General features: G+C 39.2%; 1 protein-coding gene across 1 annotated transcript; it reads left to right on the top strand.

Annotated features, from left to right (window-relative positions):
• The first annotated feature begins 2273 nt into the window (after window positions 1-2273).
• abhd10a (abhydrolase domain containing 10, depalmitoylase a) lies at window positions 2274-9586 on the top strand. The gene is made up of 5 exons (XM_064350690.1): window positions 2274-2477; window positions 4276-4459; window positions 4720-4831; window positions 7828-7965; window positions 8861-9586. Exons 1-5 carry the CDS (start codon window positions 2387-2389, stop codon window positions 9200-9202), a joined length of 867 nt encoding a protein of 288 aa, XP_064206760.1. The 5' UTR covers window positions 2274-2386; the 3' UTR covers window positions 9203-9586.
• The last annotated feature ends 9216 nt before the right edge of the window (window positions 9587-18802 follow it).

Here is an 18802-nt window from a genome sequence, read left to right as displayed (position 1 = left end):
AATCATTACATTATAGACAGTGCTTTGTATGCGTGCGTAACTTGCCATTTTTTGTAAGCTGAAAATGTGTTTTGTTGATATTCAAAATACAGTACCAACAGTCTATGGAGCTAACACATTTAGTGCTTTGCTGAGAAGAAGTTAACCCATAATCAAGTCGCGAGACTTTACATGTCAGCGCCATCTAATGTTCAGCAGGCAGAAGACAAACACCTGATACAAAAGGGTTGAAAAGAAAGAGAAATGCACAGGGCAAGAAGTGGGCTGTGGAGAACAAAAAGAAAGAGAAATGGTCAAGGAGAAAGGGAAAAATGAAAAAGAAAAGATACTGACAGGAAGATGAATGAGGTTTTGGAGAGGATAAATGCCTTATTTTATCTTTTTGTGTGTATTATATGACTTGACATCAAAAGCAATGGCAGCAGCAAGCAAGGTTGAAACCTTGTTTTAAGCAGGTTTTAGACAACCTATGACTAACCTTGCCTAACAGAACCTGATTTTGTAGTGTAGGCCCTGGCATGACTGAACACCTGGACTGGATTATGGGAAGGCTGTGATTAGGGGCCGGGTTCTCAGACATGGATTAAGCCTAGGCCTAGAAGAAGAAAAAAAGAAAAGAAAAATTCAACGATTTCCATTGGAAAAAAAAATTTCATCTGGGACTCAACTTAATGTCTGGGAAACCAGCCCTGGCAGTTTATTTCATCCTTTTGGCTGGTTGTTATCTGGGTAAGTTACTTACAGTTGCAGCTCTGGTAATGTGGGGGACAGTACTCCAAAATGGAGTAGGCTTATATTTTATTCTTATACTTATATTAAGGTAAGTGGATTTATTGGATTCGGAGCATTCAGCTGTTTCATGTGTTATATTATTGCACATCAAAGTAATCTATGTGGCTTTCCTGATAAATGAGGTTTATAGGACTTTGACAAAAACATGCTGAAAATAGTGTCTCAGGTATTTGTATACATTATTTAATCTTTGTTTAGCTGTTTCTTTTGAAAAGGATAACCATGTGAAACTGTTGTCATTGAACCCACTGACCTACCACAGAACTCTCAAAAATGTATTGCAATTTGAAAATAATTGCTGCATGATACATTGTAAAATGAGTCCTCAAGACATGCTTGCTAGCAAAAACAGAACACTTCTATCATGGTTCAAAGAAGAAGAAAAAAACAACCCGAGCAAGAGAGCCACCTGTCGTAGTAAACTGTAGACATGTCAGTGTCTGAGAGATAAAGGCCTAGATGAAAGCAGATTTATCTGAATAATGGCTTGTGAAGAAACCCATTATATCCACTGAAACAGCAGCTTCTATTAGTTCATCCACAGAGACTTGGGGGGGATCCATGTCTTTCAATGAATCTTTTCAAGATTAATGGAAAAACATGGTGATTCTATTAATTAATGTATATGTTCATTTTATTCCATTCATTGTTTCAGCTATGTACATTTCTAAAAAAAAAAAAAAAAAAAAACAGAACATCTGTTCCAAAGAAAAAACATATTCCACTTGGAATTCAAATGCAAACAGTACAGGAGTGTGATCAAATACAAGTGTTGGAATAATCTCTGTTTCTGTAACATACTTGAATAACAAGGATGAAAAGGTACAACACAAAAAAAGTGTATTTCATGAAATTTAAAACATGTATTTCTGAGGCAAATTAATTGCAACAAAACACTCCTGGCAGATATATAAATAAATGGATGTTGATTCAATAGAATCACTTTCCCAATTATCAGGGAGTGTGTGGTCAATTTTAGGTCAAGCAGAGGTTTAAATATGCTATGTATATGCAGAACCAAGACAAGAGAAGGTGCCAATTGCCCAAAGAAGCATAGCCTACACAGCTTCAGGAAAGCAACCCTTCCTAAGTGGGGAAAAACTATATCAGTGCTTTTGTGTGGCAAAATAAATAAATAAATAAAAAAATAATAAAAAAATGGAAACGTGTAACATTGAGTACATTATCACAACTCAGGAAGAACTAAACTGGTAAAACATAAGTTCTGTTTAACTGATGTAATATCTATTGAATTTGGGAATTTCTAAAATTTTCTATATTTCCATTAAGTATCATATATTCCAAATACAGTATAAAATAACCATTGGATCACTAGCCTACATTTTGGAGTCATGAAAGCAACAACATAGCGGGCCTACAGCTGATATGCGTATTACATTTATGAATATACCTTATGAACAAGGAATAGTTATGTAACGTATTGTAGTGGCGGAAACATGCACAGTACTTACTGAGAAAACCGGAAGTAAAAGGTGAAATCCATTGACTTCTTCAGACAACTGTGTGGACTACACTTTATCGAGCTGGCTAACAGGCAACGGAACGCTAAGTATTGTCCTGACAGAGGAACAGTATGGCAGCGGCTGTGCTGAGGAGCTGGGGGAGAGTTGTGCTGAAAATAGGACCGAGAGGAGCCGCTTGTCTTACGCCTCGGGCCTCCGGAGGTCAGAAGCGACTGTTACCTTTTGTTGAAACAGTGTTCTCCACAAACTTATCAAGGTGGTTGTACCTAGCAGGGAAGCTACTAGTATATGTGGAATAGAGAATGATTAGCAAGGCCTTGGCGCCACTGCTACCATATACGGTCGTGAGAATGCGGTTTGCGAAGAAATCGTTTCGTCTCTTGTTAAATAATGTCTAGTTAGTATTACCTGTCGGTTCAGATTCGTGTTTTGCTAGTACTTTGCTGCTAACAAGTCGAGTTATGTACGTGTGGCAGCAAATGACAGGCGCCGTCGTGATTAATTTTAGCTAATTGTCTAGCTAGACTAGCTAATTCAGCTAGCTAACATTTTCTTAAATTTAGCTGGCTATCTAGATTAATTTACGTTATCGTATGACCATAAACGATATAACGATTAGTAACAGAGTGTGTTAAGGCTCGGGATATAATGACATTCAACCTTGAATCTGCTCCAGTTGGTTGGTAGATCTAGCTAAGTAGCTTGGGTTAACTGGCTAATAACGTTACAAGTAGCAACATTGAAGTAACGTAGCTAGCTGGATTACTCTTCGTAGTGATATTAAGGGCCTTACATCTCTCTTATTTCACCACTTTTGTTTTAAACCCCTATAAGGAGTTTCTTATTCTTTCCATAAAGTTACCAAAATGAAATTAAAATACTGCCTAATTAAAGCATTGTTCAATCTGTTTTTACTTCATATGACTTAGCACTAGGACGCGAACAGTGGTGAAAACAGTCTGGGTTGATCCATTTCTGAAGTATTTAGATTAGCCAAATAGATTAATCTGTTAAATCCTCACCATTATCAAGTAATGATAAACGATTCGTCACACAAGTGAATATAGGTCACGTTTTCAGCAAGAATTACCTTGCATACATTTGCCATTCTTTTAGGTGCCAAAAAGAAATAAAATAGCTCGTGAACAAAACAAAAAGTGAAAAAAAGAATGGAAATATTTAGAAAAATATATTTTAAGACCCTGTTCCTTAACAATAAAATAAAATAAATAAAAATAATCTCAAAATGGTACATCAGGATGCTGCCCTGTTTCAGTGGTATCAGTCCTGAAGAGTTCCATGGCAAGGTTTCACAGGGCAGGTACTTTGAGTTGTTGGTCTGATGTCGTGCACATTGTCGTCAGGCTTCCTCATATGTCGTGCACTTTGTCGTCAGGCATACTCGTATGTCCTGCACTTGGTCGTACCTTATAGTTATTTGCAGATGTTGCTTCAGCTTATTGACAAGTGTTTGCCAAATGATTTGGTGACATGGTTTTCAGCCTATGTGCACACAAACAAGTTGCCCCTAAGAACATGAGATACTGCATGTGCTTATATGGACAATATTTAGATTTTTATATTGGATATTTTTTTATACTTCATTATAATTTTGCATTTAGTGTAATTTTAGTGACATGTAGGCCCACATTTTTTATTTTCTCCCTTCAGTTTGGTATCATTAGAAAATATATTTTCAGTTCTAATAATGTTTTTGTTTTACTAGTTCATACAAGTTTATATGAAAAACTGGTCCCAGCACAGATCCCTGGAGTATTCCTTTCCTAGACTGTCTGTTTTAGATAGCTGTGGTGCTTTGACAGACTGGTTATTCCTGACTATTCACGATGATGTTTTGCATGCAATACATGTTGACTTGTAATTCACTGAAACTGTGCATTCCCCCTGTTTTATGGTATGGCTGTTTGCGTCTTTCCGTGCATTTTGTGCACGTGCACCTTTGACTCAAATCCGTATTTTTTTGTTGTCGTTTAAAAAGGTCTCAGGCAAAAGTCTACAGTGCAGTTTGCGACACGGCCAGACCAGCCAAAGCTGGCCTATCGGAAGGTGAAGGGAAAGAGCCCGGGCGTGGTCTTCCTCCCAGGCTTCTCCTCCAACATGAGTGGGCATAAAGCAGAGGCACTAGAGGAGTTCTGCAGGTCTTTAGGCCACTCCTACCTGAGGTAAGTTTCATGGAGTAGCTTGAGCCATCATCAATGCTTCACATCAGCAGTGCCTGACTCATGTGTTAAAGGAAATAAACCATTGTTAATTGAACACTGAATGATTAAATTATAACCCAACAGTTTGTGTTATTCTGTGTTTCTGATGTGTGTATTGACGCCCACAGTCAAGCCACAGTAATGATTATACTTTGTGTAGGGTGATGCATACTATTTGTTTTGTTGTTAGCACGATATATGTTTTATTTCTGTTTTTTTAGGTTTGATTACACGGGCTGTGGGGCGTCGGAGGGCGTGTTGGCCGAATGCACAGTCGGCAGCTGGAAGAGAGATGTTCTGTATGTGCTGGATGAACTTGTGGATGGTCCACAGGTGAGTTTCTCCTGAGACGGTTTTCCTCCGTTTCTAAGGCAAATGCGTCCTCTGCTTAGATATGTCACAGTGTGCATTTTCTGCAGAATGCTTTGTTTTTGCTGATTATTGAAATATCAACAGGGTTGGTAAGTAAGTGTGCACGTGTTGTGGGATGGCGCAAGCTTTAAAATAATATTTGCTAAATGTCTTCCCTATTATGGACGCACCATCACAGATCACGGAAATTGTATTGAACTGTTTGTGTGCCTTTCAACCTAAAATATTCAACTCTAACCGTACCATCTCCTACAAGGCCCTGCAATTTGCAACATTGTTTTTTTTTCTTCTTTGGAATAATCTGCAGTTGCTTGGGTTCAATTTTAACAGTCAACACCGGGCTGCAGAAAGGTCAGCTTAAAGAGTTAAAGGAACTACCAGGAACAATATAAATAAAAAGACCAGGCCATTTACAGCAGTTGAATGACAATTCTATCTTCCAGTGGTGAAAATACTGGGGGCATCAATGGACTTCACATCGAATTTGAGAAAAAAATATATATATTTTGAGGTAAGTTGAGTTGTGCAGGCTCAAATAAATCAGATCAAAGACTGTCTCAAGTAAAGGCCTCAACTGCTGTGTTGTACACAGCATTCTTGTATCTGTGTTATAACTAGAATCATTAAGATGTAAATCATTTGAAGACTATTAGCTAAAGTTAAAGCTAGCTTATGTGGCATTAGTTGGTGACCGTCTGGTTGGACAGATGAGATGTTATTGTTCCAGCTTGATGATTTTTCTGGTAAAAGATTTACGATTAAAATGAGTGACATGGCATTTGAGAATTTTTTGATCCATTATAAGGCACTGGTTTTAAATCTTACTCCGTTGGTATGGAGCTATGGATTTGAAACAAGTTGGTGCAGAATTTGTTTAGATGGAAAGACTTCCATTTAGCTCATCAGTAAGTTCAAAAGAAAATACATTGCCCTCATCTAAAGATATAACTACATTCAGAAGATATAACTACATACAAAAGATTCACACATCAAAGTTTTTAGTTAAAATGGGGAATATTACTGAAATGTTAGGTTCTTACTTTACAGGAATTTAAGACTGCTAATGAACTTACAACACCATTTCACAATATGCAGATTTTTTTGTCTCATTTTAATTAAAAACATTGAGTACTGGTCTATTCTGAATGTAGTTGCTGATTTCTTTAGATCTACGCACCTCTGTTTTTAACCCAAAGTGCTGAAATTAGTGTAATCCGTTTCAAATTCTGATGTAATGACGGAAATCCTAGTGTCTGTGAAGCTTAGAGAAGTGGTTTTATGCCTTTAAGCAACTAAATTTACTGTCTTTTCAAATATATATATATATATGTATCTTTCCCATAAAAGTGTTGTCATGTTCTAAACTGTCAACTAAGCAGTGCTTGTTTAACCAGGTAGTGTACCTAGTTTTACCTGACAGTGTAGCATGCTTTGTTCCCCTCTGTCAGTTTTTGTTTTACTCTGTCAAGCATGATTACTTCAACCTCGAGGTGACCTTGTGCTATGCAGTCTCACGGGAAAATATTTTGGGTTTCCTTGGTTACCACTTAAGTCTAGTGTCTCTAGCCATTAGCAGGTTATACTTGATTATTATGTAGCTTTTATCATACTTTATGTATGTCTTACATTGACAGACGACAGCCATATTAAGCTTACAAAAAGGTATTGGCATCCTGGTTGTAGCTATATGTTTATTCAAATGCTTAAGATTCACAAAGCAGTGTGTGCAAGAGAGACCAGTGTGTCGAACAAGTCTGCCAACGGCCAAGTTGCTCTTAGAATTGGCACTTTCTCACCCTGTCACTAAAGAAGTTGTATTTTTTCCATCTATGTGCTAATCCTTAGACAAATGGAGAAAAGTGGAGGTAATGTGGCTTACTGGTTAGGAAACTGAACTCATAATGGTTGTGGGTTCGATTCCCAGCTGGGGTGCTGCCATTGCACTCCTGAGAAATGTGCTTAACCTTAATTGCTTCTGTAAAATATCCAACTGTATTAATGGGTTATATCAGGAGTGGGTAGTTCTGGTCCTGGAGGGCCAGTGTGTATGCAGGTTTTTTTTCCACCAATTACCCTGGCTAATTGAGCGGATTGGTTGTATACATCAACACTGTCTCATTTGCAGATTAGATCACAATAAAAGGTTTCATATAGGCACACAAGAACAGCCTTTGGTTATCCTTCATCCACTTGTCTAGAAATGTAGCTTACAATGTCATATGGTGTAGATGTTAGTGCTAATTATGTAATTAAGACCTGAAGCTGGCATGAAAACCAGAAACGGATACGGCCCTTGTTGCCCACCTCTGGGTTACATGTTAAAAAAGGAATCTGTTTAAGTCACTCATCAGGCATGTGTTTCATGCCAAAATGTAATGTGAAACTTGTTTATATTCAAAAGTAGAACTGTTTAAAGATATACATGTAAACAAACTGGACTCATCTGCTTACTACAAGCTTGCTGCTTTGTTGTTAGTAGAATGAAGAGCATTGTGTTTATTTAATTATACTTAGAGATTTTGAACCAAATGCAACACTTGAGCCTTCCCAACCGCTGAAATATTCTTGGGATCCACACTGAAGAGGTGGTCATTGATAGTACTGATCTGAAGCGTAGCTCTCCCTGGAGGTGCAGTTACAACTGACACAGACTGCCATTTGGACCTGCCAATGTCATCTCCTCTAACGTAGGCATGTTCAAAGGGAAACCACACAGCTGTTTTTCAGTGGTTACAGTGGGGAAGTCACCCTTTATATAACCATAAAAGGGGTATTTCTTCTGTTTGATATTGCAAACATTCTGAAGAGTAGTCGTGAATGGTTTAAATATTTTGTTTCTGTCATTTTGCGAACCTGAGGTTGATTTTCTGTGCTGTAAATGAACCTCAGCGTTGTGCACAGCTGCAGAAACGTCTGTGTAATCTGAGTGAGTGGTTTCCCGTGGTCCTCTGGTGCAGATCCTGGTGGGCTCGGGTATGGGCGGCTGGCTCATGCTCCTGGCAGCCATCGCCCGTCCAGAGAAGATCTCGGCCCTGGTGGGCATCTCCACCGCAGCCGATCACTTTGTCACAGCCTTCAAGTCGCTTCCTTTAGAGGTGAGGCAAATCTCTTCACCGCTACTGTATACTGTGATTATGAACATAGGCAACAATGAATACCATGTTTGTTCACTTATGCACGTTCACATGGTGATCCTTGTTTCTTTGAATGAAAGGCCAACAAAAATTGAAATGCCCAGCTGCTTTTCATGTGTGGGAGGGCATGCTTCTGTAACTGTTGGTTGCATTCCACATTTGCACGACAAATGCTACTTTAAGAGCTGTCAGTTAATTTTATTAAACTTATAATAAAAAATCTGCTTGCACTTTTTAAATAAATTTTTTTTATAACATAAAAGTAATCATATCATTTCTTGTCGTTTGTTTGGCAAAAAAAGCCACATCTGTATGGGAGAGTGTGTTCCTGAGCTACAGTTGATGTAGAAGCTGAAACAGCCCCTATGGACATGTTATAATTGTAAATATATGGATGTTTTGGAAAATATAATGACAAATATATTTCAGAGCAATATATTAATACAGTTGAAGATGTAAAGTGGTGTGCAGCTCCCACAAAGAGTCAGCATTGCGATTATTACGCCACACAATAACTGTTATAATCATATGAGTAGTAGATCCTTTTTGTGGGAGTTGTGGACCACTTTACACCTTCATACGAGTATAGCAGAGGCCAGCACCCCAACCCACCAATTAAGGGTGAGCTACTAGTGGCACCAGTCCACTTAAAATAAATAAATAATAATAGTCATTTGTGAATATGCCCCTTTATTGTGGAGTGTTGCAGTATCATTTGTGACCATCATAATATTTCATTTCCAGAAGGTGATGGGTGTTTGAATGCAAATGATATTTGTGAAATATCTCTGTAGCTGTGATTGTGACACTGGACAGCTTTTATCGCACGACGCTGACCCTGCCTTTTGTGCTGAAGGTGAGGAAGGAGGTGGAGGAGAAAGGCGAGTGGACCGTGGCCACCAAACTCAACGAGGAAGGCTCCTACACGCTGAGCATGGACTTCCTGCACGAGGCGGAGAACCACTGCGTGCTGCAGTGCCCCATCCCGGTGACCTGCCCGGTGCGCCTCATCCACGGGCTGAAGGACCTGGACATCCCCTGGCACATCTCCATGCAGGTGGCGGAGCGCGTCCTGGGCTCGGACGTGGACGTCATCCTGCGCAAGCACGGACAGCACCGCATGGGCGAGAAGGACGACATCAAGCTGATCGTCTACACCATCGACGACCTCATCGACAAACTGACCACCTTGGTGTGAGCGGGGGGAGGCGACCCCCTCCCAGGTGACTACACCGTTCCTCCCTCAGGCCGGGTTTGACCCTATCGTGCAAGTACAGGAGAGAGGAGCGGAAACGAGGCTGCAGACTGTGAAAAAAGAAGCTTGTCTATAACGTGCGCCTTACGAGTGGTTTTTAATCATTTTTTTTTTTTGGTTCCTGTTTATTCAGTGTTGTCTTTGTAAAAACCTTGGTCATGCTGCTATTTTCGGTCAACAGAGTACAGCCCCCCTTCCCCCCGGAGGTCTGTTCTGCTCAAACGCCAGGTTGCATAATTCTCTACCTGTGCCTTTTTTTTTTTTTAAAAACACTTTTCACACTGTTTCCCATTGTTAATTCACATAATAAACCATATGTTTCCCCAAGCTTGGGTGTCTCATGACATGTTCTCATAACAGCCCACTGGTATAAAGCATTCTTGCAGTGATCTTGAAGGGAACAGCCCTCTGTGATGAAGCATTCTTACAGTGATCTTGAAGGGAACAGCCCTCTGTAATTAAGCTTTATTACAGTGATCTTGAAGGGAACAGGCCTTTTTACTGAAGCATTTTACAGTGCTCTTGAAGGGAACAGCCCTCTGTGATGAAGCATTCTTACAGTGATCTTGAAGGGAACAGCCCTCTGTGATGAAGCATTCTTACAGTGATCTTGAAGGGAACAGCCCTCTGTAATTAAGCTTTATTACAGTGATCTTGAAGGGAACAGGCCTCTTTACTGAAGCATTTTACAGTGCTCTTGAAGGGAACAGCCCTCTGTGATGAAGCATTCTTACAGTGATCTTGAAGGGAACAGGCCTCTCTAATGAAGCATTCTTACAGTGATCTTGAAGGGAACAGCCCTCTGTGATGAAGCATTCTTATAGTGATCTTGAAGGGAACAGCCCTCTGTGATGAAGCATTGTTATAGTGATCTTGAAGGGAACAGCCCTCTCTAATGAAGCATTCTTACAGTGATCTTGAAGGGAACAGCCCTCTCTAATTAAGCATTCTTATAGTGATCTTGAAGGGAACAGCCCTCTGTGATGAAGCATTCTTACAGCGATCTTGAAGGGAGCAGCTTGCTGATGTGAAACATTCTCATTCGCAGCTGCTGTTTGCAGTGCTGCACGACTCTCGCAGCTGCTCTCTAATGAAGTTTTCTCGAAGCTAAAGAAGTGTCACAGCAGCTCTAGTGAAGCCTTCACTCGGCTCCCTGCAGTGAAGCATTCTCACAGTTCATTCTTGCTGTAAGGTAGTTTTCTCAGTCTGCCCTCTAACGTAGCGGCTCTGTAGTTAAGCATTTACACATTTGCTCTTAAATGCAGCAGTGGACTATATAATGAAGCATTCTCACAGTTTATCTCTGTAATGAAGCATTCTAACAGTTTATTTCTGTAAAGAAGCATCGTCACAGAAACTCTGTGATGGTGCATCCTACTGTAACAGCAGCTCTGTAAAGAAACATTGCCATAACAGCCCTCTGTATAGAAGCATTCTCTTAGCTGCTTTTTGTAATGAAGCAATGTCACATTAACCCTGACAGGATGCATGGTTACAGCAGGAAGTATTTTAGAAGGCATTGTTACGGTATCTTTAATAGCATGCCAGCATGGACTGTCACATAAATAAGCACTCTTAAAAAGCATTTTCATGGTTTGTCTGACAGGATACATTGTAACAGCTGGAACTATTGTTAGCCTTGTTGCAGTTGCTGTCTTTTAGGAAACATTGTAACAGCAGGAAGCATTGCAATGTATTGCCACAGTAGTCTCTGACACGATTTTCCACAGTTTTCACTGATTCCCCTAATTTTTCAATATCATTTGTTTGCGTGTCCCTTTGCTTCAACCTTCTTGAGTTTGGGAGAACACAGGCTAGTGTGTTTCCTCAGAAGTGCGTGCTGCCTGCAGTTCATCATAGCACCACAGCCCCCCAGCAGAGCTGCGCTTTAATTGCGTGGGAGGAGTGCACCGTGCTCGACCAGAGGAGCTGCTCATGCTTGAAGAGGTGGGGGAATCCTGCAGGGATCTGGTGATGCTATCAGAAATATTGTGCCACACACCACTAATGTTCTGACCACAGTTGGCACTGCCAAGTTCAGAATTTGTTTCCAGAGCATCTTTGTGTTCATGTATTTGATTTGCTTTTTCACTTTCCCACAGGTACATTTTTAAAAATGTATTTCAAATTAGATTTAGAGAAGGGAGAGCATTACTAATGTTCAAATTTCTGATGGAATATGCATTGCTGTTTGTACGAGATTAAACTGTGGAACAGCCTCTTGTCTTGCCTATTGTATGACTTCAGATTTAATGTATGTTTGTATTATAATTTTACATTTGGCACAAATGTCCTCTTTATTTCAAGCTTTGAACCGTGCATGTACTGTATATAATTTTGGGTATAATGGGGTTTATTTAAATGCATAGTATGCAGGGTTTTATTTGAAAATATTATAAAATAACTATGTTCAGTCATATCTATACTGCATTGGCAGTCTCTGTCTTGGCACACATTTGCTGAATCTGTGGTTCTCTGCCTTTATTTCTTCTAAAATATGTAATGCTTTTTTGTGGGGAGGAGAGGGAGTGGCTACAGGGCCTGTTGGGTTGGGATCGGCTGCTGCAATGGCGTGACGAAGAAGAAAGTGCGGTGAAGCCAAATAGCAAGCCGTCAGGGCTCGTTCAAAAACCAGAGTCAACCTTGGAATAGCTTTTCCTCGATGGCGATAGACATTTGTAAATTGTATGTTTGTGGTGTTGGTCCACCAGAAATATATAAAATTTGGAAAGATTCAATATACAGTGTGTTTGCAAAGTAAGTTTAATTGAACGAGTGTTTCTGGTCTGATATTAAGCAAACCTAAATTAAACAGTGCATTTAAAACTGCAACAGGGTGCAAATTAACTTGGTGTGAAAGTGCACAAAGTACATAATTATTCTCCCTATGAGACCAGACTTCCCTTGGTATGAGAAACCCTGTATATCAACCTATATTTAAACCTCCATTAGATGGCAGCAGATCTTAGTACTTGGGCTCTGACTTGCACGCAGGAGAAAATTGTAACGTGAGGACCCCCATTGAGGAAGACTCACTGGATCACTGGCTGCAGTGTGGAGGACTCACCTGAACACTGGCTGCAGTGTGGAGGGGTCACCTGATCACTGGCTGCAGTGTGGACTCGTCTATTCACTGGCTGCAGTTTGGAGGACTCACCTAATCACTGGCTGCAGTGTGGAGGACTCGCCTGACCACTGGCTGCAGTGTGGAGGACTCGTCTGATCGCTGTTTAACAAAGTTTTAAATTGATTAAGTTTTCTTGTATTGTGTAAAATGTGCCACACCATAAGACACAAGAAGAGGGAATTGAACTAAAAAGCACGGTTTGCTTGTTTGGCAAAGCTCACCTTTTGACCTCCTCATGTACTCCAGAGATGTCTATTCTTCCTGGTTCAGTCAGGATGCTTTCTCTGCATGGGTTTCTGAATAATTAGCTGTTTAAAAATTCATCAATCAGCATAGACATGGACTTGAAGGACATGAAATTTTAGTATCACTAGAAAGAATTGTGCGGCCAATGCATTACCTTACAAACATTTAAAAACATTTTAGATAAAAATGATAATAAAATATTGCTTAAATATACAAACATTGCTTATTTTTGTTTGACATTTCAGAAAAAGCCCATGTCACATCGACACCCATATGCGTTCCCTCACCGGTAAATTCCTGCTGAGTTTTGAAGAAAGACTTGTTTCTCAGTTTGCTGGCACGGAAACACGTGATTATTTGACCAGTGTGATTTAGTTTGGTGTGCTAGAGAAATTTCTCCCAGTGAAAAGAGGCTTTTTTTAACGTGTGACGGCTATCTGTGAGATTCATTGGGACTTGTGATTCAGAGAGATTCAGGCAAGCAGGGGTGAGGTAAAGATTACTTCACATCGCTTACTGCAGGTAATTCAGTCTGCTAAGTATTTATGCATAAATTCGGTATTTCTATTTTATCTGACCAGTTTATGTTGCACATTTATGTGGTATTGGTACATTGTAGTTTAAACACTATAAGTTAAGGAGCCTTGTACTGGTGTCCAACAGTTCCAGTTAGAATGCATATTTATGGAATCACCATCTGTGAGATTTCTCATTACTGTATAGTTATGCTGTAAAATATTTGCCGTGGGTATAATTCTGCATAGCATTCATGTGCCACGAAGAATTATAGTGGGCAGTGTTTCAATTATGGTGAGAAGTATACAGTATATACACTGTAAAAAATACTCTGTAAAAAACAACAGCAATCCTGTTCATTGCCATTATTCTATATGACCTTGACACTGTTTTGAAAAAACCAGAAATCCTGTACATTTTACAAACATTTTCCTGTAAGAGATATAGTTTTTTAATAGGGTAGTCAGGTTCTGAAACTACAACTACTGCACCTGATTTCAAAATCTGTGTGGTGTCAGCCCAGAATCTGAAGATTTGTCTTTGGCCAACTGTCCATGACATTAGTGTATTGTTTATTAACGTGTATGATTGTTCATTGGACTGGACTCACTGGGTTGAACATCACACTGCTGCAGTAACCAGGTCTGATTCAAAGGTCATTCTGATCTGTTAACTGCAACACTGACCTTTCAGAGGCATATGCTGGCAATAAGTCAGCTTCACCTCAAACGCACAAACAAAGGGCATATCAGCAATAATATCAGGACACACGTACTCTCACACATTACTGAAAGGATTCAGAAATGTACATACTTGTACCAGATTTTCAGAACTAACTGTTTCTTTTTTTTTTTTTACAGGTTTGAGACATGAGGACAATTATACTTCTGCTGATTCTTTTGAGTGGTAAAGTGTATTTTACAGAACTAATACTTAAGCTTATTGGATTACAGTGAAGCAAAATGATTACAGTGTACCCAATGAAAAATAAGTTCAATTGCAGGTAGCCATTCCTTTCACGTGACACTTAAGTTTGTCCACATGATGTATATTGAGGAATGATTTGCTTTTTAAGGCCATGCTATTTCAACATTATCAATGTGTGCCATGAATACATGTGTCATATTCACAAGACCTGTAATCAAGCCAGTTAACTAACATTTTAATGTACTATAATGTGTTATATTGAAAGAGAGGCAGGATTTCCATATTTAGAGCTGATGCATTTAAATCTGAATTTCTGTTCTGCTGTTCTATGTTTTTGTGATTCTGTAAGCTTTAGCAGTCTCAATATATGTGGAAAATGGGGTCAAAACATGACAACTCATTTATATTTTAGATTTTAAATGTTAACATGTTTTCAATGGAGATCATTTCACATTAAAAAATGTGAACAGAACTGAGGGACACAATATTTGAGAGCGATGAAATGATTGGAATAAACTGCTAGTTTAATAACTAGCAGTTACATTCTAAAAATGCTTTTTGTAGGTTTATGAACTGTAATCAATAACACTTTTATTTAAAAATATTTTCTACATCAGGAATTTATACTGCCCCGGTAATGAAAGAGGAAGAAGCAAAGCAATTCATCCGTCTGAAAAGGCAGACCCAGTATCCTGGCGCAGGGTACTGGGACCCATACCACTCCCAGAACCAATGGGGATACACTATACAAGAGCAGGTAGGGTGGTAATAACCAATGGGGTTCTACCTCCAGATTTACACAGCAAAAGAACATACTGAAGACTCTCCTGATTGGTCCCTCATTCACTCCTACCTTCAGACTCCCTTTGGAGTGATCAGTGAAGTTTAGTGTTTGAGGGAGTGGTTTAGAATGTTATTATTACATATACATCCTCAGCATTTCATTTATAGTAGAATAAAGAAGCTAATTCCTAATCTATGGATTCATGGGTTCAGATGTTACATGACCTTATTTGATCAGTCTGCATTTATTCTATTCTCTTAGAAGTATGCATTTTCTTCTCATACATTAACTACTGGACTTTCTTTAGATATGAGTAACAAAACATAGCTGTCTTTTAAAAATATGAGTAAGAAAGCCGTGGTTGTTTTTAGCAGCAAAATATACTGAAATATACACAGTGGAATTATAGTATAGTTTAACTTGTGTACACCTCTTGTCTCTATTTTTGCTTTTATGGAAAATTTTTTATGAAAGTGCATATGTAACTTATGTTGATACGGTGCCATCAATGTGACTAGTTTGCACGTCTTTGTCTAATTGCGTATCTTTATGTTTGATGTTCTGTGGGATGCATACATGCACACTGTCATGCATGGGTGTGTATACTGTATATGTATGTTTGTGTGTAATGCCGTGGTCTCTGTGTTTCAGGCCAATGAGTACTGGACGATGCTCCGGACAGATGCTCAATATTACATAGACATGGGCTCCCTCATGTTTGACCGTGCCGTTGCCATGTGAGTACCGAAGCCTGTATAGACAGTTTCTATTTATTAAAAATGTATTATTATGATTATTATGATTATTATTATTATTATATTGTCAGCTGTGCTCATAGGCTATCCAACAGAGATACTTGTTCACACATAGCCCCTCCCCCCCATCCACTTCTCTCAGTTAAACCTTGCTACCTCTCTAAACCGTTTTTCCTTTGTATCTCTGCCCTGTTTACTTTGCATGAAACTGAGAATCTCAGCATTCACTGCAGGGCCAGTCCAATCATTTTCTCCAGCCAGAGATTGTGGCTTCTGGCTCTCCCTCCCATTCTGTCTTGGCTCTGTCCGCAGACGTTCTGGAGTGGTGGTGCACTTGAGCCCCTCAAACCCACAGCTAGCTTGACAAGTTCTGTTCTGCATTTACTGTAGCACTGAAGCAGCGCTAATGAGTTGCTAACAATCTTCCTTCTGGTTCCACTTCCTGTAAATACCGCTACTGCTCCCAGCAGCCTTGGAAACATATATCACTACATGCATTATGAACGTCTGTAAAAAGGATTTTTCGCCAGCTAACAATGGCCTTGTATCATGTCATTCTACTTCTTCACTCACCATTTTTTATTTAATTGAATGTTGTAATACATGCATCAAACCTGTCAAACCAGGGGTCCCACTGGGTCACAAATTTAACCTATTAGCTTTAAACATTTCCTGTATGCCTAAAGCTCTATTACCCACCATGCCGTGATATGGATGACAGTGAAATCTTATTCTCATGCCCCTCAAATGAACCCTTCATTTTAGCAGCTGAGTGCATGAGCAGCACTGAGACCTGGAGCAATCACTCAGTTATTTCATTAAATTAATACTGTCTGTAATGCTCTTCCATCCATGGCAGCCACTGAGCTGGAAAATCAGGATTTCACAAAAAGAAATGGCCATGACATTGAGACCCATGATTCAATGAAAGACAATGGATCATCATAGATCCCAAATGAAAATGTTAGTTTTAAAACTGAGTGTGTCCATATTGTTTGGGACAAAGGCATATTTTTTCTTGGTTTGCCTCTGTACTCCACAATTTTTGATAAGCAATAAAAACATTTGATTGAATTTAATCAGAGTAATGGCAAGAACAATGTGTGAAGGCCAAAAGGAACTGCCCAAGATCCAAAGTACAACCCTCATCTATGACACATGGTGGCGGGTGTTATGGTTTGGGCATGCATGGCTGCCATAGGCACTGGCTCATCATAATTGATGATGTAACTGCTGAAAGTAGTAGCAGAATGCATTCTGAAGTGTACAGAAGCAACACATCTGCTCAAGTTCAAAGAAATACCTCCAGACTCACTGGGTATTGCTTAATCCTACAGCAAGACAATGATCCCAAGCATACTGCTAAAGCAAAAAAGGAGTTTTTTAAAAACGGGGAAATTATTGACTGACTAAGTCATTCACCTGGTCTGAATCCAATTAAACATGCGTTTCATATTCTGAAGAGTAAACTTAGGGCAGTTAGCCCTCCTAGCAAGCTGGAGCTGAAGATGGCTGCAGTACAGGCCTGGCAGAGAATCACCAGAGAAGACACTCAGCACCTGGTGATGTTTATGGGTCACACAATTCAAGGAATCATTGCATGCAAGTACTAAACATTACTATTCTCATTTCCATAATATTTATGTCCCAAACATTATACTGCCCTGAAATGGGAAGACCGTGTATGAAAAGTGCTGCAATTCTAAATTGTGAAGCCAAGCTGAGAATGTATACTTTAACCATATGTGAATTAACTGATTACAAATCTAGAATTGTGGAGTACAGAGCCAAATTGAGAAGAAATATGTCTTTGTCCCAAACATTATGGAGCTTGCTGTGTAAATATAGACCGCTGAACTGAACTCAAATCTGAGCTAATGTCATACCTATGCACATCTTCTTTCTGTCTCCTGTGTTTGATCCGCAGTACATTCTTAATGGTCTTCAGTACAACTACAGCCCATACTTAAATCAGACTGTTACCAAGAAAAAAGGATATGGCACTGATTTTTTCACATTAAAAAACATGCTCAATCCTATCAAATTATTTTTTTAAATGAATGTATTATTTATTTATTTATTTATTTACAGTTTTAGCCCAAGCAGATATTTATAAAATCCAGTTGCTTCAAAGTCCTGTAAACAAATATGAAGTGTTCATAGGCCAAAAGATGAAGCTTTATGCTAACTTTAAAAACATATATTAGCAGAAAGATAATAAAATTATTTTGCAGATTGTCATTTCTAAACACTAGCATTTAAGGTCTGTACGTGTGTGTTCTGCGCTGTACTGGATATTCTGAATGGCAGCACACTAAATGGTCATACTGCCTTGTTAATGCAACATTGTTGCTTCAGGATTTAAAAACATATGTCACAGCATTTGTTGGATTTCACAGGTTTCAAAAGCTTCAAAAAAATCAACAACCACACTTGAGCATACACACATAAACACATTCAACATTGCAGCATAAATCCATATATATATCTTGTCTTGTCTTGTCTTCCAGTGAAAATAACAGGCTTTACATGGATATGCTTCGGAATGCTCGAGCTCATCTTGATGGACACACAGAAAGACACTGAGAATGCTACAGAAGGAGATACTGGCGAATAATGAGGGAACGGGGAACACCCACAATTGTTCACTTCTGCTGAGCAAGATAATAGAAATGAAGCCCTTGATACAGATGTAGGCTCTGCTGGAATAGATGTTGGTTCTCGGTAGTGAATCAATCTGACATATGTAATACATTTTATTTTACTTTACGACAACGTACAGCAGATTCTCGTGTAACCAAAAATAAATATGCATTTGTGAACAATTATCTATGTCATTACTGCATTTCACATGACATGATCATTGTGCAATGAATCGCTGACTTTCCAAAATCTGCATTCAATAGGCCTGCATTCAATTTACCGAAACCGACGAACCACTCCAACTTCATACTCATTTGCAGGCAATTAATAACAATACACATCATCTAAACTCTCTTTAAGCCGAAAGGAAACGTCATTTTGAGGGACAGCGTATTAACTTACACGTGTTAGGCTATGCAAGGCAGTCATCTTTTGAAAGCACAGCGCTTATCGATCGCTGAGAACGCTTTCTGGTTTGCTAAATTTAGACATACGATTAAAGCCGTTTCCGTTCGCAAGCGGGATCTTATATCACTCACTGGATT

The sequence above is a fragment of the Anguilla rostrata genome, chromosome 9, assembly GCF_018555375.3.
Source record: "Anguilla rostrata isolate EN2019 chromosome 9, ASM1855537v3, whole genome shotgun sequence".
Lineage (NCBI taxonomy): Eukaryota > Metazoa > Chordata > Actinopteri > Anguilliformes > Anguillidae > Anguilla > Anguilla rostrata.
Note: the sequence above shows the minus strand (reverse complement) of the source record. Positions and strands in the feature narration are given on the sequence as shown.